This window comes from Sorex fumeus, unplaced genomic scaffold, assembly GCF_029834395.1.
Source record: "Sorex fumeus unplaced genomic scaffold, SorFum_2.1 ptg000019l, whole genome shotgun sequence".
Lineage (NCBI taxonomy): Eukaryota > Metazoa > Chordata > Mammalia > Eulipotyphla > Soricidae > Sorex > Sorex fumeus.
The window spans coordinates 34,497,380-34,520,437 of NW_026606076.1; the positions used below are offsets into that span (position 1 = coordinate 34,497,380).

The 23,058-nt window shown below is 47.4% G+C and overlaps 1 protein-coding gene across 1 annotated transcript in view; it reads left to right on the top strand.

The window, feature by feature from the left end:
• The window catches only part of LOC130022195 (zinc finger protein 345-like), a gene marked incomplete at its 5' end in the record, with an annotated part of 70,401 nt that extends 52,638 nt beyond the window's left edge, over positions 1-17,763 (top strand). Inside the window, one exon of the mRNA XM_056112954.1 lies at positions 17,669-17,763. Coding sequence (XP_055968929.1) covers positions 17,669-17,763 — 95 coding nt within the window. The remainder of the gene's footprint in view (positions 1-17,668) is intronic.
• Between the last annotated feature and the right edge of the window lie 5,295 nt (positions 17,764-23,058).

Genomic DNA, 23,058 nt, shown 5'->3' on the forward strand with positions numbered 1-23,058 from the left:
TGAGGAGCGGGTGAGGGGGCCCCCAGAGGAGGCAGGGTTGTCTGGGAACGTCTGTTTCCCCACTGGCCGCCGGAGTGGTGAGTCTGAGCGCCCTGAACGTCCGCGGTCTCCGCCTTGTGTGCGGCGGGGTCGCTCCGTGGCGGTGGCCCGTGGTGGCAGCCCCTCACCCGGGACGCACCGCGCGCTCCTGCGGAAAGCTTTATCTTGTTTATAAACCGATTTTGAGGGAAACAATGTCGTTTTTACTGAGTAGAGCTTATTTAGGAAGATGCATGAGGGGGGAACGCGGCCGCCCGGGTTCGATCCCGGCCCCCCACAGCGTCCGATCAGGGCCTGGAGTGAGCCCAGAGCCCGGAGTAACCCCTGAGCAAAGCCCCCCAGTCCCCCAAAAAGTGGTGGGCAGAGGAAGCACATGGTCAGGGAGAAAAACAAATTTGAAGCGCTAAGGTCGTTCCGAAAGTTCCAGAAACAAGGACAATAACCAAAGAACAAGAGAAAAATATTTTTTTAATTTCTTATGTGTTTTAGACCCTTACCCGGTGGCGCTCAGGACTCCCTCCCTGGGGATCCGAGGACCCTTCGGGGTGTCGGGATGCGGGGCCAGCGCCCTCCCTGCTGACCCATGGCTCGGGCCCCTCACAAAGCAGGAAGAGTCAGAGCTAGAGGGAGCCTCAGTCTCCCCCAGATCTGATGGGGCATGTGAGGGCAGCTCAGCGTTATCTTAGTTTTGGGGTGACGACCAGCACCTGGTCAGTCACAGGGGTGGTGGATGATTCCAGCAGTGTCCCCAGGATATCCCGTTACTGGCCCCCTGTCATTCCTTAGGCTGATTGTGGAGTAGAGCTAAAGCATGGGATTCCCTAATCAAAGGGATCTGGGGGCGCATTCTTTTTCCTCGTGGGGGTGTTGAGCCCCACCCGGAAGTGTTCAGAGGTCACTCCTGGGGTTGCTCAGGTACCTCATATATGGGTCAGCAGCATGAAGGAAAAACACCCTCCCCTCTGTCCTGTCGTTCTTGGGGGGTGTCGGGGCTGGATGGGGGTTGGGGCTGGGCACAGTCTTCATATGCTTGGGGGTCAAAAGCATTTGGCAGAGCCGTTGATTTTCACTGGTTCTTGTGCATTCAGTGGGTTCTGGGAGTTCAGGGAGGTGGGGAGCTTCTCTTTCCTTTTGATTTATTTATTTTGCATTTGGGGTTACACCCAGCGAGGCATTATGGTTACTCCTGGCTCTAAATCCAGCAAGCACTCCTAGTGGTGCTCGGAACCATAAGGGATGCCCAGAATTAAACCCAGGTTGGCCACCTTCAAAAGAAATGCTCATTTATCTATGCTGTCACTCAGGCCCCAAGGTGTGGAGCTTTAAGCCAATCAGGTTGTGGACTGGAGGGGTGGTGCTACAGTGGGCCTTGCAACCAGATACACAATCTTAGCAGGTATTAGCTTGGGCACTTCCAGAGTGTGCCCTAAACCCTATAATAATGCAATTGAGGATCACTATTGGCCACCACACATTTATTAATTTAAATGAATTAATTATTCAGTCTGTAGGAAGTACAACTGCGAGACTCAGTTACTTCTCCTGCCTTTGCTCTCAGGGATCACTCCTGACTGAGCTCAGGGCACCGTATGGGATGCCAGGATTCAAACTTGGTTTGGCCGAGTGCAAGACAAGCACCTCACCTGCTATACAGTGTCTCCAATCTCTTTAGACAGAAATTTCTTTTTTCTTGGCTTTTTAGGGTCACATCCAGCGATGCTCAGGGTTTACTCAGGCTTGGCATTCAGGAATCACTCCTTGCAGTGCTGGGGCACCATATCGAATTTCAGGAATCGAACCCGGTTGGCCTCATGGAAGGCAAACTTCCTACCTGCTGTACCATCGTCCCGGCCCCAGAAATGTCTTCATTACTTAATTTATTTTGCCTTTTTTGGCCACAGCAGCACTCAGTGCTCAGGGGTTACTCTTGGTTCTGAGTTCATGTATTTTTAGAAATGCTGGAGTGGGTGAGCCTATGTCCTGTCGCATATTGACCCTGGCTTAACTGCTTGAAAGAAAAGCACCCTATCAACTTATTAGCTTTTCTAACCCTATATGATTATATTTTCTCAGAAAAAAAGAATTTCTGCCTCACCTGTCCCGATTCCAAGCATCTCCACTGTCCATCTCTCCAAGACCAGGGGTGTGCCCTGCTTTTGAAGTGAGTACTTGCAGAAAGGGGTGTTCCAGGGACCAGCTGCAATAGATTCTAAATGCCTCACTCTTAGGGGCTGGTGCAGTAGTGCAGCCAGGGGGGTGTTTGCCTTTCTTGCGGTGACCAGAGTTATCCATGCCACAACATCACTAGGTGATATTGTCCCCTGAGCATCACTAGGTATGACTCCAACCCTCCCACTTCAGATTTTGTCTTGACACCTGAGCATTCTTTGAGCATCTTTTTTGGGGTTGGAGTTTTTCTCCTGTCTTTCCGTCCCCCCCAATACATTTGCTACAAGCTGGGAGATAGTCAGAGACTCTCCCCCTCTTGTGTCTGTGTGTCTGAGATGCAGTGGGAGCCATGCCATGTCCCCCAACGTTAAATCAGGTGCTCAACCCTCTGAGCTCCTCTCCTTGTGTGTATCTCAGTATTTGGGGAGCAGAGGAGGTGAGATTTGGGGCCACACCTGGTAGTACCTGATGTCTGTGCTCTGCTCTGTGCTCAGGGGACTAGTGGACAGTGGATACCAGGGAAGGCCCTGTGGGCTTCCAGGTGGCTGGCATCTGCTTCAGTCTGGTGTTCTCCCTCCTGTTTATACCTTCATTGAAAGCTCTTGCATGTGAAATTTTTTGAGCCCTTTCAACAGCTGTTAGGGGAAAATGATGGAATTGGAGGCTCTGAGCAAAAATATGGACTTTAAAATCTCGTTTGGGCTAAATTTAATTTTTCTTTTCTTTTTTTTCTTTTTTGTTTTTTGGAGAGGGCGGTAATGCTCAGGTGTTCTTTCTGGCTTGGCACTCAGGAATCACTCCTGGCAGTGCCTGGCGGACTATATGTGATGCCAGGGACCAAACATATGCCCTGACAACTGTACTATTACTCTGGCTCTAAGTATAATTTTTCATCCTCTTTTTCTTTTATAAAATCACGTACCCATAGGAGTAAAATCATTGTCTGAAAACCTGGCCTGTAAGCTCTGAGCACTTCTGGATGTGGTCCCAAAACAAAACAACAAACCCAGAGGTCTGACAATTCAGAATACATTACTAGATTTCACACCTCTTTTGTTGGCAGTTAACTCCTCATTGCCTTTATTTGGGCAGGAAGGGGTTTGGCTATGCGGGATTTTGCCAAACCCAGCAGTGCTCCGGGATCACTCCTTGGAAATTCAGGTTGTGAAGTCCTTTGCATTCATGACAAGTGCCCTCCCACTCACTGTCAGCTCATATGGTCATACCTGTGGTTGCTGCCAAAAGGTACCAAACGGTACTCAATATGGTGCGGCGTATACAGGTCAGCCGTGTACAAGGTCAGTACCCTACCAGACTATAGTTCTGGCACCTAAATTTTTGGATTTATTTTTGGTTGGCTTCACCCAATGGAGATTAGAGTTTACCCCGGCTCTGTTCTCATTGATAATGCTAGGTTTGGAGACCCTGTGAAGTGATAGGGATTGAACCCTGGTCAGCTACCTGCCAGACAAGCAACTCTTGGTCTGTGCTGTCTCTGTAGCCATCATAAAAATGCTTCTGTGCTAAGTCGAGAAAGTTGTGTTCTTTTTTTCTGATTAACTACACAATTCACTTTTTTTTTTTTGCTTTTTGGGTCACCCCGAGTGATGCACACGGGTTATTCTTGGCTCATGCATTCAGGAATTACTCCTGGCGGTTCTTGGGAGACCATTTGGGATGCTGGGAATAAAACCTGTGTTGGTCGTGTCCAAGGTAAACACCCTACCCGCTGTGCTATCACTCCAGCCCCCCAAAGTTCACTTTTTGTGTTTTTGTGTTCGGATCACAGCCAGAAGTGTTCTGGACTTACTCCTGACTCTGCACTCAGGAGTCAATCCAGGGGGGCTTGGGGCACCCTATGAGAAGTGGGGGTTTGATCCAGATTTACACGTTAACAGATGTTCCTGGTGTCTCCTGGCGACTCTCTCCCACTGTCCACATTTGGTGCTCTCTAGTCACTTCTCCACCCTCGACAGCTGTTGCTTTGGACAGATGAAAGTAGAATGAGACTGGTTGCTGATTAGTTGCCCTTTATTCAATCTCTTGTCTCTCCCAGCTCTATACAACCCTCTCTCTAACTCGCTTTCCAATGCTCTCTGTGACTCCTCTCCAATCTCCCCAGCCATTCTTACTCTCACCTCTCAGCTCTCAGCCTTCTCTCTAAGTCGCAGCCGTGTCCTCTAACTCTGTGTCTCTTCTTCTCGCACTGTATAATTGTCATCCTGTTGTTCATCGATTGACTCAAGTAGGCCCCAGTAATGTCTCTTTCGTCCTGTCCCTGAGATTTTATGAAGTGCCACATTTGAGGCTCTTTCAGGTTCAGGAGAATGAAAATCATCATTTTTACTGGTTTTTGGCATAATGAATACACCATGGGGAGTTTGCCAGACTCTGTGGTGTAGGCAGGATTTCGTGTGGCTGCGCACTCCCCAGAGCACGGTGTTATAGTGTTTGGGTCTTCGCCATTGATGGGATTACACGGCACCAGGGACAGTTGGTGGGTGTAACGCCTACATACTGGAAGATGGGAGATCTGGGTGGAGGAGGCCCAGTCCTAATATGAGTAGCTTGGAGATCTTAGGCCCAGGTCCTGCACACCTGGGTTTCTCTGCCGGTTCCTTCATGCGTGAGGCTCGTGCAAACTTGTGGGGCTGTGGCTCAAACCAGAGGTCTTCAGCTACCGGGGCTCTACTCGGGGTGGGGAGGGAAACTCAACACACCCTCCTCCAAAGCGCCCCAGTAAGACAGCCAGACGCGGAGGCAGGAGACTGCGTGTTTTTCTTTCAGGAGCAGTGTTTTATAGTCTCTGGGTCTTGGCCATTGACGGGATTACACAGCACCGGGGGCAGCTGTTGGGTGTAATGCCTACATATTAGAAGATAGGGGATCTGGGTGGAGGAGGACCATGTCTTTTCTCAGTGACCTTCATTCGCCATGTCTCCCTGAAGCTGCTCTTTTTCTTCTTTCACCATGACCCCAATCCACACCTTCCCTCGGGAAGCACAATGAAGAATGGTTTTCCAGACTTCCCAATCACCTGCAGCCCACGAAGGAAAAACAACCCTTAAGGTGTGTTACTCCTCTCCTTAGACCAGTAACTTAATTGACATGTTTAGTTTTATTTCTTAATGATTGCCATTCTGTATGGACACAGTAATAGACACTTTTAGGCTTGCTGGTGACTCTCCTGGGGATTTCCCACCACATATTAGACTACAGTGCTCAGGCCGGATCAATCACTCCTAATCCCAGGAACGTCCAAGTCTATTTATTTTTGACTCATGACAGAATTTGTCCATAACCAGGCTCTTATAGATAAGCATTATGGTACTTTGTCCAGGCCCATTTCGATGCCAGGGTAGCTATCTCACCACATGCCATGGGTCCATCTAGTCCCTCATCGGACTCTTCTTTTGGGGATCGAGGAAGTAAGGGCAACTGAAGCTTCAGTCAAGAGAGCAGATGTCCAGGAGGTATTATTATCTGGAGACCATCAACTCTCAAGCTCAGGCTTGTCTTTGTAACTGTCCTCCTGTATCCATACAAAAAGCAATTGCTCTGAAATAGCTAACCATGCAAAAGACATTAAGGAGAATAGAAAGACAATATTTACAAGTCAAAGTCTGATCAGGAGACAAAGGTAATTGAAAGGTTATGGGCAATCAACAAACATAAGCTCGCACTGGCCAGGGAACAAGGGCAGACGATAATTATCCTACAATACCTGGTGATCCTCAGTGGATTCTCCTGGCTCTGCACTCAGGTATTATTTCTGATGGTGATCCGGGAGACTCTACAGGAACCTGTGGATCGAACCTAGGTTGGCCATGTGCAAGCAACACCCTACCCAGATCTACAGTTGCTCTAGTCTCAATTGGAGAGTTTACATGTAGATAACTTTGCACAGAATGTCGTTTGAAAGGATGGAAGGGGCGCCTTGATGAAATCTTTTATAAGTGGGAATATGGGTCAGGTCCCAAGTTCCCCACATCCCAGCAGACCATTCCGTTTACCTGCGATTACTCACAAGGTTGGTCACATTCCTGGATCCCACCCATGTCACTTTACTAATATTAGAGGTAAAAAAGGAAACATTTATGATTGGATAGACCAAAATTCAATATATCTATTAGTCAGACGGTGCTCAGGAACCATTTGTAATTCTGGACATTGTACCTAGATTGACTGCATACAACATACTGTACTAGCCTGATACTCTCAGTTTGAAATCATGTTTCTGAAACTGCCTCCTGGGGTTTTCTTTGTATCTGAGAGTCCACTGCTCGCCTGTTGTCAAGGGGTAGAGCAGTGGCCGGACCTTGTTCTCTGGAGTTCTTACCAGTCATTACTCCTGTCCCATGTCTCCAGCTCTCTGGGTTTGTACTAGGCCAGTTCCTCTCTTAATCCCCAGGGTTGGCCTCAGAGTCATTGCTTTCATCCCCATCTGGATTTATTACTTCCCCAAGAAACTCATTGTCCCATACCCTACCAGCTACCTACCTGCAGAGCTTGATTTCTTTTGACATGGTAACTCTTGTGGCATAGACTAATAATTGGAATCCTCTATTCTACATGGATGTAGCCAGCCCTGGTGGAATGTCTCTTCCTGCACACTTTGATAAAGGCTCAAGTGAGCAATTTGGCCCTCATCCCCCCAGGCATGCCGAGACAGGTGGGATATCTTCTGAGGGTCATCAGAGGATCACTCTTCCCAGGTCCTCAGCACCATCACTTTCCCATAGAAGCCCATATTGGACAGAATCCCCAGAAATGTAAGAACTGAGAACAAACTTTTGAGTCCAGCATCACCCCGGTGGGACTATCTGAACATCCACACAGGAGAGAAACCGTTTAAGTGTAAGGACTGGGGGAAGGGCTTCAATGGATCCTCATACCTTATAAACAGGAGATTTCATACTGGACAGTATTTATGCATGTAAGCAATGTGTCGAAGCCTTTCTCTGACTCATACATCTTAGCAACAAAGTAAAAGTAAAGGCCCTCCCGTTGAACATCGATTTGCTCGAGCGGGCCCAGTAACGTCTCCATTGGAGACTTTGTTGTTACTGTGTTTGGCATATCGAATACGTCATGGAGAACTTGCCAGGCTCTGCCGTGCAGGCGAGATACTCTCGGTAGCTTGCTCGCTCTCCAAGGGGGTCGGAGGAATCGAACTCGGGTCGGAGGAATCGAACTCGGGTCGGAGGAATCGATCTCGGGTCGGCCATGTTGGCTGTGTGCAAGGCAAACGCCCTACTGCTGTGCTATCGCTCAGCACATCTTAGTATGCACAGAAAAAGTCACACTGGAAAGAAACCACATGTGTATACGGAGTGGAAAGTCTTTGCTTATTCCACAAGCCTTAGTACACAGAAAAACTCACACTGGAGAGATAACTTGTGAGCAATGTAGGAAGGCCTTTGCTTATTCCTGAAGTCTTAGTTTCATAATTTCTGTTTCGTAGAAAACCCTTATATATGTGAGGTAGGTGAAAAGGCCTTTCATTTCCTCTCAGGACATTCTGAGCATGGGAAAGTTCATACAGGGGAATGAAACACTGTTCTTGTCACTACTGTGGGAGGGTCTTCACTTACTATTCCAACTTTTCTGTCCATAAGAAAACGTACATTGCAGTGAATCTCTCTCTCTCTCTAAATATATATATATATATATATATATATATATATGTGTGTGTGTGTGTGTGTGTAAACTCACACAAGAGGGGGCACGGCACCCACAGCGGCGGTGGCTCTATCTCTCCCGCCGCCCGCGTTCGGTAGTCTCACCCTTCACCCACCCCGGAGAGGTCGATGGCGCTGGTCAGGCGGAGGAAGGAACGAGGGCCAGGCTGGTAGGTATTAGTCGTAGTTTATTCTGATCCTGTCCTCATCTCTCCTTCTGTCTCTGCCCCCATTCTTCCTCCCCCAGCTACTTCATTCTCCTCCATTCCCCTTCATCCTCCTTCTCTGGAGTCTGGGTTCTGATCCTCTCTGAACTCTCTTCTTCCTTCTGCCCCTCGCCCCACTCCTACAGTACAGTTAAATCCTCTCTCCATGAGGAATTGGGGGAACAAATACACATAGGTGCGGTCACAATCAATAGGGGTGGAGATCAACAGGGGTAGAAATCTTAGCCTCAGGGAAGACCGCTCCTAGGACAGATCCTTCCTCAGCAGGAGGACCCACCCTAGAGCATAATCCCATGGGCGTGCCTCTCCTCTCCTTGTCCGACAAGCATACAAGAATATAAATCATTTTGTTTGGATACAGTAAGAAATATCTTAAACTTATAGAATTGCTCTCCTAGGGCCATCTCAATCTCAGACTACGGTGCTCAGGCCAGATTGTCTTTCCCACCCCTAGCAGGATCCTAGTCTTGTCGTTACCTTGGATCATGACAGCATTTGTCCATGATCAAACTCTTAGTTAAGAATCGTGGCACTTTGGCCTGGACCATTTCGCTGCCAGGGTAGCTCATCGCTTGCCCTGGGTCCATTCAGTCCCTTGTCGGGACCCTGCTTTGGGGTGTTAGGAACTAAGGGCAACTGAGGCTAAGTCGAGAAAGCAGATGCCCGGGAGTGAATAATATTCAAGGCCAATCAAATCCTAAGTTACAAAGCATAATGTTAACGGTCTTCCTGTATCTATACAAAAAGGATATTACCTTAAGGTAAACTATTCATAAGGCATAAGGAGAGGAGAAAGGCAATATTTCACTCATACATATAAAATCATAGATTTCTGGGAAACTGATCTTAAAAATTAACAAAGTCTGATTAAGGAGAAAGCTGATTAACTGGGTGGGAAGGGGAGAGCATAGGGAAGACTGTTTACATGATTACATGTAAACACAATGGAAGTGGAAGTGCCTCTGGAGCACTGTGGTGGGTGTAACCAGATAGATGGGTGTAACCAGATGAATGGGTGTAACCAGATAAAACCTAAGCTTCTTGAAGGACAGAGCAATGTTACCCAACATAAATATATATATATATATATATATATATATATATATATATATATATGTTGGCAGTGTGGCAAGGCATTTGCGTATTTTGCAATCATTTTGAGGCACTGAAGTTTTCATACTGGAGACAAACCTTATGTTTGTAAAGACTTTGGCAAAGCCTTCACTTTCTCCTAACTCCTTATTAAACATAGGAAAATTCATACTTGAAGAAAACATATGTAGTGGTGTGGGAAGATTTTTACTCAATCCTCAAGCTTTTCTGTGTGAGAGAAATTTATCCTGGATTGAGGCTTTATATATGAAAGGACTGCAGGAAAATTTTGATGCAATTGGCATAGCTTTCTAAACAGGAAAATTCACAATGGAGAGAAACCTCATAAGTGTAAGGAATGTGGAAAGTTGTTCAGTTTGTCTTCAGCCCTTACTGCACATGTGAAGAGTCATTTTGCAGTGAAATATTATATCTGTCAGGAGTGTGGGAAGGACTTTCCTGGATCCTTGGGCCTTATGCATAGGAGAATTAACAATGGAGAGAAGCTATATATAAATATACATTTTATATATATGTAAGAATATAATTACTTATGTCAGAACATGGAAAGCACATTATTCGCACCTGCGACTTTAAAGAGAATCCTGGAGAAAATCCTGTCAGTAAGGAATATAGGAAGGCCTTCATGTTCCCTCAAGCTTTAGTAAATATAAAAGTTATGCTGGATCAATCACTTCCATAATAACAACGGCCGGCGTCAGAACAGGGCCCTGAGGTAAAACAATTTTAGTTTCAACAAGTGGGTGGGGGATTGATACAAAAGGACAGTAAGGAAGGAGATAATCCTGTTATGTGTGAAAGCTTCCTGTGATACTAGTACCATAAGTGAAAGGTACTTGCTGATTATCCCCTGCACCATGGTTATGACAATGTCCTGGCATGTGGACTTCCCAAGATGTTAAATGGTAAATAATGGTTCTTAGTGATAAAGCAAGGTGGAAGGAATTAAATAATAAGTAAATAGGTACTAACATTTCATTTTGCTGGGTATTGTCAAGATTCACCATGGTTTCATTCTTTGCTGTGACTCTGACTTGGCTCAGAAGCCCTGCTTTGCAGAGGATCATGTCAGAGATCAACCAGGATGCTGTGGTGAGCCCTTTTGACATTGTATAGACAGCCAAAGCTCCATTCATCAGGCCCTTCTGTGTTCTGTTCTGGGAGTCACATCCCGCTGTGCTGTCCATAATTTGTGTCCAGGTCAGCCACATTCCAGGAAGCACTTCACTCGCTGTAGCATATCTGCACTCATTGTATTCAGTTTTCCATTTGATTTACACAAACATTGAGGGTAAATGTTTTGAGACTTACACTTTGGAAGCCAGACACAGTAACAACAAAGTCTCCAATGGAGACGTTACTGGGCCCGCTCGAGCAAATCGACGAGGGCCTTACTTACTTACTTACTTACTTTGGAAGCAGTAGAATCCTAACAATCTAGTATACACCAAAATGGGACCATATAGATCCAGATGATTGAACCTCCGTCAGCTGCGTACAAGGCAAGCACCCTATCCACTGTGCTTTCGCTCCAGCCAACCATCCTTACACATGCCAAGGATCCTTACATATTTACGTGCATTTTCCTAGTTGTTCTCTGCGCAGCTGGTGTCTGGCCCTTTAAGGATGCTTGCAGACATGGAAGTGATGTCACAGCAGGGCATTTAGGTGTTTGTGTGCAAGAGTCTGGATCAGGCCTTCATTTGTTACTCAGGTGAAGGGAGAAGAGGCTGTCCTGCGTGGAATGGTTCTGTGAAGGCCATTTTCGTGGCAGGACACTAGCGGCCTTCAGTGAACGCCCGGCCCCGCGCCTCCCAGTCTCATCACTGTGAGGGGCGGGGCCAAGCCAGCTCTAAGGACACTTTTTAAGCTCCTTTTCCTGAGGCGCCCCAGGGTTTTTTGGGGACGCAGTGCAGTGGGGGCTGTACCATGGCGCAGGGGTCGCTGTGTGAGTGCGTGTTTCTGGGGATCCCCTACTGCGACAGTCGCCCTCAGCTCCACCATGGTGCAGTGGCGGTTGTGTGCAGGGTGAGCACAGGGGCTGCAGAGCGTCGGGGCTGGGCCGTTCTGACCCCCCCAGCATGGGACTGCTCTGGGCCTTGTCCTGGACGCTTTGGCCCGGACCTCACAGCTGTAGAACCTGCAGATTCTCTTAGAGCACCGGAGAGATAGCTCAGCGGTTAGGGCGTTTGCTTTGCACCTGGCCCACCCAAGATCGACCTCCAAGCTCGACCAGGGCGGGTGCGTGAGCGCAGAGTCAGAAGTTTCTCGTCCATATCGCCGGTGGTGCCTCCAAAACTATAAAAGGACTGTTCATTTTTTAGGGGCAGGGGGGAAACTCCCCAATGGCTAATGACACTGTACCCCTCGCTCACTATTCATTAGTAGCCCTGATGTCCAGGGCCATCCCTTGGGCGTGGTTCTTGGGGTGGTTGCGGTTTGCAAATGAAAATTTACTTTGGGGCTATTTTTGGTTGTATTTTGGGCACATATGTGGAATCTCAGGGCTTATTTCAGGAACAGCACTCTGGAATTTTTTTTAAGTTCTTTCTGGGTCATGTGAGATGCCGAATATCGATCTGGATCAGCATGGGAAGCGCCCCTCTGAGGTTATTATCTCTGACTCCACATTGTTGTTTTGTCTAACGTAGAATCTCTTTATCCTAAAATCAACTTGAAAATTGCACCCTGACTCTTCATCTCTCCCTGATCAGTCAAAACCCGGCTATTACACTGAGTACTGAGAGTTGTGTTCAAATAATGTCTGGGCATGCGCTGCGTGCCTTTGGTGGCCATGATTGGTCTTCCCACCCTGGCCGGTGAAGGGTGACAGAGGATTGAAGAAGGAAACAGAGGCCAGGCTGTTGGTGACCTAAAGTGTTTTAGGCTTCATCTGTGAATTGCCCCTTTTTCTCCTCCCAGAGAAGCTTATCATGTCCTTGCTAACATTCCTCATTTAAAGTTTATCTTTAACCTTTCCTTTATGTTTTACCTCGCATTGTCTCAGTTCCCCAGGTCAGTCTTAATTACTTATAAACCATGACTTTCTGGTAATTCTCAACTTTGTATTTGTACTGGTTTGCATTTGAAGGGCTGTGTATTTGTACCTGCTTTTCTATTTCCCCTATAGTTTATTTATATTTTTACTATACAGAATGTTTTTTGGTTAAACAGAGTAAGACCATCAATGCTATGCTCCTAATATTTGGTAGTTGAATGAATCTGAAGTCATCTACTCAAGGGCATAATTGATTGGTGATTATTACTTTGCTCGGGCTTCATTTGCTGTAGTTTCTAACACCCAGGGCTGGAGTGATAGCACAGCAGGTAGGGCGTTCGCCTTACAAGTGGCCAACATGCCCGACCCGAGTTTGATTCCTCCGCCCCTCTCGGAGAGCCTGGCAAGCTACCGAGAGTATTCGATATGCCAGACACAGTAACAACAAAGTCTCCAATGGAGACGTTACTGGGCCCGCTCGAGCATATTGACGATCAACAGGAGGGCCTTTACCTTTACCTTTACCTAACACACCAACAGGGAGGTTCTGCCGTGGAACTTGTATGGACCCGGAGCAAATGGCAAAACTACCACAGCTTCGAAATGGCACATTCTAGAAAGCACGTGTTCATGGTCTTGATGCAAACTGTTACAACTCTAGAGACAGATCCCCATGGGGAAGGACAAGGTGAACTGGCCTGAAGACTTATTCTGGGTTTTACAGTAAAAGCCTTGCTTGGTCTCAGAACCCAGAGTAGTAAGTGTTAAAAGCCTTATTTGCTCTGGGGGCTGGGGAGATAGCACAGTGGGTAGGGTGTTTGCCTTGCAGGCGGGTTCGATTCCCAGCATCCCATATGGTACCCTGAACAACGCCAGATGTAACTCCTGAGTACAGAGCCAGGAGTAACCCCTTGTGTCACCGGGTGTGACCCAAAAAAGCAAAAAAAAAACACCTTATTTGCTGTCAAAGCCCAGAGAACTAAGTTTTGGAATCTTTGTCTCTTACTGTATTTATCCAAACTACAAGTTTTGATAACTTTTACAACTAGAGGAAAAGATAAAAGCAACGTAGAGTGTATCCCTGTGTGAATCTCCCCATGAGAATTTCCTCTCACAAATGTTTATCTGCGTAAATGATCAGTCACTCCTATGTTATGGTGCTCACCTGTCCCTTTTTGATGCGAGAGTATCTCACAGCTATCCTGGGTCCATCCAATCTCTTGCTTTTAGACTGCTAAGAACAAAGGACAGCTGAGGCTTAAGTCTCAAAAACATTACAATGCCCAGGAGTATATAGTATCTGCTGTCAATTAACTCTGAAGTTACAAAAGCATAATATTGCCTTCCTTTGTCTATACAAAGCTGAGGGCTGGGGGTATGGACATCCCAATCCTCACAGCACAATCCTCCCAACATGGGACTGCACTGGTCCTTGTCCAGGAGCAAAAAAGGATATTTGTCTAAAGTAAACTGTACAGGATATAAAGGAAAGAGAAAGTCAAAATTTGACTTCCAAATACAAAATCCAGAGATCTCTGAAGAATCTGACTTTACAATTCACAGGTTGTTTTTCTGGGAAATGATTAACTTATAGTGGAAGCAGAGTACAGGGAAGTTAAAGATGAATACTAAGGAAATGGGAGTGATTGGGATGGGTGTTACTCAGTAAGTCTAAGCTCCTTGTAGCAGAGGAGAAATGATGAACCAATGTTAAACCTAAATTGTTTAGAACTAGAATCCAACCAAGCTAAAGGGTTTTGTTTTTTTAAGCAAGAAAGTTTTGGTTTTCCAGGTGTCAGGACATTTGCTCAGGAATCCCACTGGGTGTGCTACAAGCACATTTACTTACGGCCGGAGACATAGTACAGTAAGGACGTAACCCTCCAAACAATCGACCCAGGTTCTATCCCCTGCATCCCATATGGTCTGTACCAGAGTGATTCCTGCGTGTAGAGCTAGGAGTAAGCCCTGAATCTGCCGGTTGTGGCCCCAAAACAAAAATCACACAAAGCCACACTTATATATACACATATATATGCACAAACAATGCTGAAAAAACAATAGGGATTCAGGAGAAACTGTGAGTTTCTGTAGCAGGGATAGAGCAAAAATCACGATCACGATCACGACCATCCTGTTGTTCATCGATTGCTTCGAGCAGGCCCCAGTAACATCTTCTTCGTCCTAGCCCTGAGATTTATTAAAAAGTGCCATATTAAAAGCTCTTCCAGTGTTAGGAGACTGAGACTCATCATTGTTACTGGTATTTGGCATATTGGGTACGCCACGGGAAGTTTGCCAAACTCTGCCATGTGGGCAGGTTACATTCGGTAGCCTACCATTTTGTCCAAAGTAAGAATGAGATAATGAGGTGTTGCATGACCGCAAATGCTGCCACGCACTTCCGGGAGCTGGATTTTATAGTAATAAATCATTGCGAACAAACTTAAAAAATAATATTTTTAAGAAGTCCAGCATGGGGCCAGAGTGATAGTTCAGCAGGGAGGGTGTTTGCCTTGCATACAGCCGATCCGGGTTTGATCTCTGGGATCCCATAGGGTTCCCCGAGCACCGCCAGGAGTGATTCCTGAGTGCAGACCCAGGAGTAAGTCCTGGGAACCGTCGGGTGTGACTAAAAAACAAAATAAATAGTTGAATCTAAAAGATGGGGAGGGATGAACAGGGGAAGTTTGTTCGATTTTAGAGAACAGATTGCAGGGCAACTAGCGAATGGGAAAGTAAGCATCCCCAAGTCAGGAGAAGCTCTGGGACTTAACTGTAAGCATTAGGAGAGAGTCATCACTTATCTCTGGAATGTGACTGAAGGGTTGAAATTTCCTATCAGCCTGGGAGATTATGAAAACAAACAGCTAAAAACAAATAGGGGCCAGAGAGATAGTACAGTGGTTAAGGCGCTTGTCCTGCATGCGACCAACTGAGGTTTGATCCCCCAACATCCCAGGAGGTCCCTGAGCACACCCAGGAGTGACTACTTAGCGCAGAGTTAGGAGTCAGCCCTGAGCACTTCTGGATGTAGCCAAAACAAACAAACCCACAAAAAAAAAAGATGGAAGACCAGAAAAGGAATTAATTCACTTTGGGTTGCCCAAAGTCAGTGAACTCCAAGGAAAGATGGCACAACACAGGCTTCTCTTGGGGCTCAAGACCAGGCCACAGTCCAATGAGACCAGAAATGAAAACATCACAGTTAATCAACGAGAGGGTTATTCTTCATGCAAACACACAGTGAAGCTAGGGGCCAGAGCGATAGTCCAGCGGGTAAGGGGTTTTCCCTGCACGCGGCCGACCCGGATTCAATCCCTGGCATCCCATAGGGTCTCTGACCACCGCAGGAGTAATTCCTGAGTGCAGAGCCAGGAGTCAGCCTTGAGCATCGCTGGGTGTGACCAAAAAAAAAAAAAAAGAAACACAACTACAACAAAAATACAGTGAAACTATTTCAAGTCGAGGAGGGTGCGGGGGCTCAGCCAGCATCAGTAAAGCCACTGTCTCTCTGGGTGACACCATTTGCTTCTGATTCATCCCGGAGTAAAGATCATTAAGTCCAATTACACGTTAGTAATTGGTACCTGAAAGGCACCTGGGCACCTCCTTTGTCAAGAAAAAAATACCATTATCCACTTCAGCAAAAGGAGCTGAGAGGCCCCCATCTACCTCGATTTGCTGCCACACCTTTAAAAATGAAACAGTGGGGCTGGAGCGATAGCACAGCGGGTGGGGCATTTGCCTTGCACGCGGCCAACCCGGGTTCGATTCCCAGCATCCCATAGGGTCCCCTGAGCGCCGCCAGGAGTAACTCCTGAGTGCAGAGCCAGGAGGAACCCCTGAGCATCGCTGGGTGTGACCCAAAAAGCAAAATTAATAAAACAAAAAAATAAAAACGAAACAGTCCTGCCATTCGGAAGGCGGCCCAGGAAAGAATGTGGAAGCAGAGATCGTGGTGCTGGAGCGATAGCACAGTGGGGAGGGCGTTTGCCCTACACGCAGCCCAGGCCCTACCAGGAGTGATCCCTGAGTGCAGAGTCAGGAATAAATCCTGAACACAGCCAGGTGGGGCTCCCTTTCCCAGGTTTTGTTTGGCCTTTTCTTGGTCACATCCGGTGATGCTCAGGGGTTCCTCCTGGCTCTGTACTCAGGAATTACTCTTGGCCTTGCTCAGGGGTCCGTATGGGATGCTCGGGGTCGAACTTGGGTTGACGGTGTGCAAGGCAAATGCCCTCCCTGCGCAGTTTGGCGGCCCCTGACTGCTGAGGTCAGTGCGATCTCTCTCTCTCTCTCTCTCTCTCTCTCTCTCTCTCTCTCTCTCTCTCTCTCTCTTTGCTTTTTAGGTCACACCCACGATGCACAGGGGTTACTCCTGGCGCTGCACTCAGGAATCACTCCTGGTAGGGCTTGGGGGACCCTATGGGATGCTCGGGATTGGACTCGGGTCGGCCGCGTGCAAGGCAAACACCCTCCCTGCTGTGCTATCACTCTAGCCCTCTCTTTGGTTTGTTTTTGAGCGATACCCAGCGATGCTCAGGGGTTACTTCTGGCTCTGCACTCAGAAATCACTCCTGACGGTGCTCAGGGGAACGTATGGGATGCTGGGAAATGAACCCAAGATCAAAAATAGGGGATTTTTTTTCTTTTTTGGATCACAGCTGGCGATGCACAGGGATCACTCCTGGCTTTGCACGCAGGAGTTACTCCTGGCAATGCTCAGGGGACCATATGGGATGCTGGGAATCGAACCCGGGTTCGTGGCGTGCAAGGCAAAAGCCCTACCCGCTGTACTATCTCTCCAGCCCCAAGAATAGGGGATTTTTAAGGACCAGAAATTTGACTCTTTTATTGTTTCACTCTCGAATTCGTCTTTGTACATCATTCCCCCCCACCTTACGTAGACTTTGATTTTTTTCTTGTTATATTTTTCACCACAGCCTACAGTGCTCAGTGTTTACTCTTGTCTCTGAGCTCAGGGATCATTTGAAAAGAGTCAGGGTAACATGTGTTTAGGTATAATTGGTTCAATTGGTGATAATGCAGGATCAGGATCAGGTTTGATGTTAGTTGACAATGCAGGATCTTCTCCTTACCCCCAGGCCCCCAGTGCGTGATGGACCAGTCCAGCATTTGCCTCTCCACTCCTTTATTCGAGTCCATCCCCCTTGAAGCACAGATTCACCTACGTGGCAAAAAGGTTCTCAGTGCCTAGACTCTGGCTCTTTAAGGCACCTTATGGAAACCAAAGTGATGTCATAAGTGTGTCGTGGTTCTTTTTCCATCCCTGACACAGACACTGGGGCTTTTGCTCACATAGCAAAGGACAAGTAAATTTGTATCCCATCCTGTAAAGGGGACTCTGAAGGCGTATTTTGTGGCAGGATACGAGTAGCCTCCTGTGAGCACCCCACTCCTTCCCCTCTCCACACTGTTAGCGGAGGAGCTGAGCCAGATGGGGGGCATTTTTGTGCTGTTTTTTCAGTTGTTCCCTGACATCCAGGTGAATTCTGAGGTGCGGTGGAGGCTGTGAAGGAATTCAGAGCTTTGGAGGTGCAGTGGGGGCTGTATCAGGGTGCAGAGGTCACAATTGTGAGTGTGTGATCCTGGGGAGCCTCTTTGGCCACAATCGTCTCCAGCTCAGGATGAGGCAACAGTGGGTGAATGTGGGACTCAGCCAGGGGCTTGGCCATCCCAACCCTCTCTACAGTCCCATGTTTGAACCATCAGCTCTAACCTCGCTTCTGTAGAATCTCCAGATTTGAGGGGCAGAGCTTCAGCCCCTCCACCTAATGGCAGGAGACCTGTTGCTGGTCATTTTCATTGTCTGCCGTGAGAGCCCGGGTCAGGCGGGGGTGGGGGAAGGGGACTTGCTGTTGGCTGCAATTTGCCAATGAAAATGTATTTGGGGGGCTATTTTTGATTCTTTAGATTTTTTGGGGGGAGAGGGCACATAAACAGAGATGCTAATGACTTACTCGAGTCTCTAAGCTCAGGTATTATTCCTGGCTCTGCTGGGGGCCATATGGGATGCAGAGGATTGATGGGTTCATCTAGTCAAGCACCCAACTCACATTATTGCCTTCTAACCACAATACCAGCGTATCTTTTTCTGGTTCATGAATTTCAGCTCCCTAACATCAAGCTGCAAAGCACCCCTGACTCTTCATCTCTCCCTGAGCAGACGACACCTGCATTTGTGGAGAATACTGAGGTCCCCAGGACAGAGTGCCCAGGGGCATATCCTTGTTCACCCTGCAAGAGAGTGTTGAAGGTTTGTTTACTCTAAATAACATGGTGGAGCCACATTCCAGGCTATGGTTCGCAGGGGGCAGCACTGCTGCCAGCCTATTTGGGAGATCCTGGGCTGAGAGTCGACCCCTGGCAGGGCCTATAGGGACTTTCCTGTGGGAGCCACGAAGGAATCCAGGGATTGGAGAAGGCTGTCTTTTCCTCCCCTGTAGCCTGGGCCCAGGTTCCTCTCCTGAAGTGCAGCACAGATGCCAACAAAATTTGCATCCCCAGTGGAAACAGGAGCTTCTGCCATTGTCTCCCAGAGGTGGAATTGTAAGGCTGTGCGGGAGGGTGTGACTGGTCTGAGCTTAGGAGTGGGAGGAGGTGCTCCTCTCTGGTGCTCACTGTTCTGACTTTCCAGGTCTTTGCACGGAGCCTCCTGCTGATCCTCAGAACAACAGTGACAGGAGAAGATGGTGATTCGGCTTCTGATAAACCGTCCCCAGGTAGGAGTAGAAGAATAGAATGACATGAGGTAGTTCCAAGAATGCCCAGGCTTCCTGGGCCACCTGTTTTGAGTTTCTTTTGGACGGATTCCAAGATGAGACTTCCGATCGGACCGTCCCATTCTGCTGTTTGAAGCTGCTTTTGTGTATGTTTGTTTTGTTTTATTTGGCTTTGGGGCTGACCCAGTGGTGCATGAGGAGTACTCAAAGCTCAGTGCTCAATGTTCATTCCTGACAGGTCTAGGTGTCCAATGTGATGCTGGAGGTCCAAAGGTTTCATCTTGGGTTTTCTGTTTTATTTGGGGTGGCAGAGCAAGGATTCTTACAATCATTCCTTGCGCTGCACTCTGGCATTGTCCCTGGCAGTGTTTGTGGGACCATATGGGATGTAGGGGATCGCCAGTCCTACATGCTGTCCCGGGAACAGCTATCCTGTTATGCCAACCTGCTGCTTCGGTTTCTTTTGCATTGTTTTTGTCATGAGCTGTCCTCTTGACTCTGGGCTCTGGATTCAAAACTTACTGGCCTCAGAGCACCCTGGGGTGTGCTGGCCCCGTTTGCGCCCTGGCAACTACAGTGACTTGGGCCCCCAGACTTGCTTTTCTCCTGTTTTTTTCCTTCCTGCATTGGAGAGACTACCTGCTCAGTTATATAGTCTTACGTTCACATAATCTTGTGTTTGGATTTCTGGGCATGTGCCAATCCCAAGGAGAAAGAGCCAAGGATCTCTGAGGCCAGTGGCGATTTTGGGGTCCAGAAACTTCTCTACCTTCTTTGAGCGGGATTTGTGGTGGTCCTGAGCAGTGAGTTCCTACAGGCACATATGTCATGCACTGCTCTGAATAGTTGTCTATATGGACTGCCAAGTTCTCAATCCTACTGGTCATGAGTTCTGGGGGTGCAGCAGTGAGCGTACAGTGATTTTTGTGACACCCAGCGTTAGACTTTTGGACCGTACAAGTCTGTGTTCAGGTGATCCTCTCTACAGTGCTCACTGTACCAGTGGTGCTCGAATTAGCCCTGGGGTTACCAGGAAAGTCAGATACATCCAAGAACCTTCTGTATAACGTCCTCCCACTTTAGCAGATTCAGCTGTTTTATGTCATTTCTGGTGTCCGTCAGTCATGTGTGTGCATGGAGGCTGGTTCATTCGGAGCGGAGAGGCCCAGCGACAATATAGGACCCTGGGTCCTGGCTTCACAGTAGTGGGAATGAGGCTAAGATAGACTCTGACTCCCAACCTCTCCGTGTGCTGACTCAGGACACAGTGACCTTCCATGACGTGGCTGTGAACTTCACCCCGGAGGAATGGTCATGCCTGGAGGCCTCTCAGCGGAAGCTCTACAGGGACGTGATGCTGGAGACCTACCAGCATCTGCAGGCTGTTGGTGAGAGCAGTGTGGAACCAACCGTGTCTGAACAGACCCTTGTGGGCTCCCTTGGGATGGGGGCAGCTGTGTTTCCAACAGTATCTCTGTGACGGGCTGTGATGTTGGACAGCCGTGCAGTAGCTGTTCCCTCCCTCTTTTTTTTTTTTTTTTTAGGGTTCACCTGTGGATACTCAGGGCTTACATTCAGCCTTGTCCTCAGGAATTACATTTGTGGGGTCGACAGATCCTATGGGGTGATTCATATCAACCCGTTTCAACTATGTCCATGGGAAGATCCCTATCTGCCCAGTTATCGCTCAGTTCCCTTTAAATAGTTCCATCCATTTATGCATCAATTTACTTTGTGTACTACACGAACTTTTGTGTATTTAATTGGTTTTGCTGTTGCCTGTGTTTGGGGGCACAGTCCACAGTTCTCCTGTCTCTGTGCTAAAGAATGACTCCTAAGAGTCTCAGGGGCCATGGGGTACCATGGACTGAAACCTCTTGGCAACTTAAAATGTTGGTGCCTCACCCCCAATACTTTTACACCAGTCACTCAAGTCAGATTGTTTTTGCATTTTCTTTTTTCCTTAGGGATTAGGTATTATTCCTGCCTGTGCATTCAGGATCCACATCTGGTCTTGCTCCAAGATCATATGGGCTGCCTGGGATCAAACTCATATGTGTGTGCAGTGCTTCTGTCCTATGTGCTGTACTATCTCTCCCACCACAGGGGATTTGATATCTCGTCTCTCAACTCATTAGACGCTGCCCTATTTCAGTCCTTGGATTTACTTCTAATGGTTCTTTTGAGACTTCAGCAGGACTTGGGATTTGCTCCTGGACTCTGCACTCAGGGAACAATCCTGGCTGCCATGAGGGACCCTAGATGATATCGGGTATCACAACTGGATTGGCCGTGAGAAACTCCTGCTGTGCTCTGTTTCTGATACATTTTTCAGCTTAAAAAAATAAGGGTCTCTTGCCACCCTTGGCCATTTCCAGATTTATTATGCACTTAGTTTAACTGAAATCCGTGACGAGTTCATGAGGGTCTCAGGAAACTCCATATGCTGCTGTTCCTAGAGAGACAGTACAAGGAGGAAAGTGATTTTCTTGCAAGCAGCGCACGTGGGTTAAATCCCCGGCTTCCCATGTCATTCCCGAGCTCCACCAGCGGTGATTTCTGAATAGAGAGTCAGGAGTCACCCCGGAGAATTGCCAAGGGAGACCCCAAAAAGACAAAAACCAACAACATAATGTGCTGATCAACCCAGTGTCGGCCATCCAGAAGGCCCGGTCTAGAGTATTAGTGGAATTTTCTTGCGTCTTACCTCTCGAATAACTAGAAATATATGGCATTTTGGAAATGGACATTCTGTTCATGCCTTTCAGACATTTGCCCAGTTATATCAGGAAAACATGGAGATTTACCTGTCACCTTTTCCATGTCATTTATCCAAGCCTCTGTCTCTATCGGGGCAGGGTACTCTGGGAGGAAGCCTGCGGTTATCTCCTGGATGGAAGGAGGAGCCCTGAGGTCGGGGAAGAGAGGCGTGTGTGCGGGTGAGTATCTGAGGACCCTTCCTGGCTCAGGCCCTGTGCAGTGTATGGGTGCCCTGAGCATGTATGAAACACGCAGCTGAGAACGGGACCTTGGTCTCCTGGATCCTTGGGTCTGTGCCGCACTCACACTGCTCTTATTCCCCTGGACTGTCAGTCACAGAATGATCCTGTAATTTGCTTCCATGGCTTTCGAATAAGTATACCATAATAGAGCTAGTTTGGATCTGAATGATAGTACAGCAGGGACTGCCTTGCCCGAAAGTGACCTGTTCAATAATTTGTTCAATAACCTGGTTCCCCGAATATTACCAGGTCTGCTCAAAAACAAAACCTAGTGTAGAATTGCCAAAATCCTCACAGTTTTCTACTATCCAAATCTTTTCTTTAGTGTGGGACTCTTTGGGCTTTGAGAACCACAGAGATGTACTCTTAACTATATGGCATCATTTTGCTACATTTTTGACAAGTGCTTGAATTGTATGTTTTGTTCAGTTTCAGAACTGAAACCACAACTTCAGGATTTGGCATTACAGAACTTTGATTTCGGAATGGGGTCAGCAAGTACGAGTGAGTTGGTAAGATTCGCTAATTGAGAATAAATATTATTATGCCAGGAGGAGTGGACCAAGTATATGATTGTTAAGGTGGTAGGCTGAGAATGGCAGGGAGGAATTCCAAAGCCTGATGCTTGGAGTAGAGGACCCTTAGGTTTATTTGGTGCTGAAATAAACCATGCAGAAAAATACTGTGAGTTTTGATTAGCTTGACAGTAGTAGTTGTTTAGAAAGCTAATTTGTTCGTCCTAGAGATGGTGTAGAGAGAAATATACTTGCTTTGCACAGGAATGGATGGTCCTTACCCAGCACGCCTTATAGACACCATAGACCCACAGAACTCATCCTAGTCACTGCATGGTGTGCCCCTCCACCCACACAACCCCCAATAAATAGAAATTACAAAAGATAAAGAACAAAAAATGTCATTGATCCTGAAAGGCATCACTTGTGGTGAGAGCTTTGCAATGGCCACGTGGTCTGTCTCAGCTGTGTGACGATGCAGCGTTGTCTTCACCCCTGCATCACAGGTTCCACATTAAGCCTTAACAAAACCCACATGAGGTTGTATTTCATTTTCTCTTGAAATGGATGC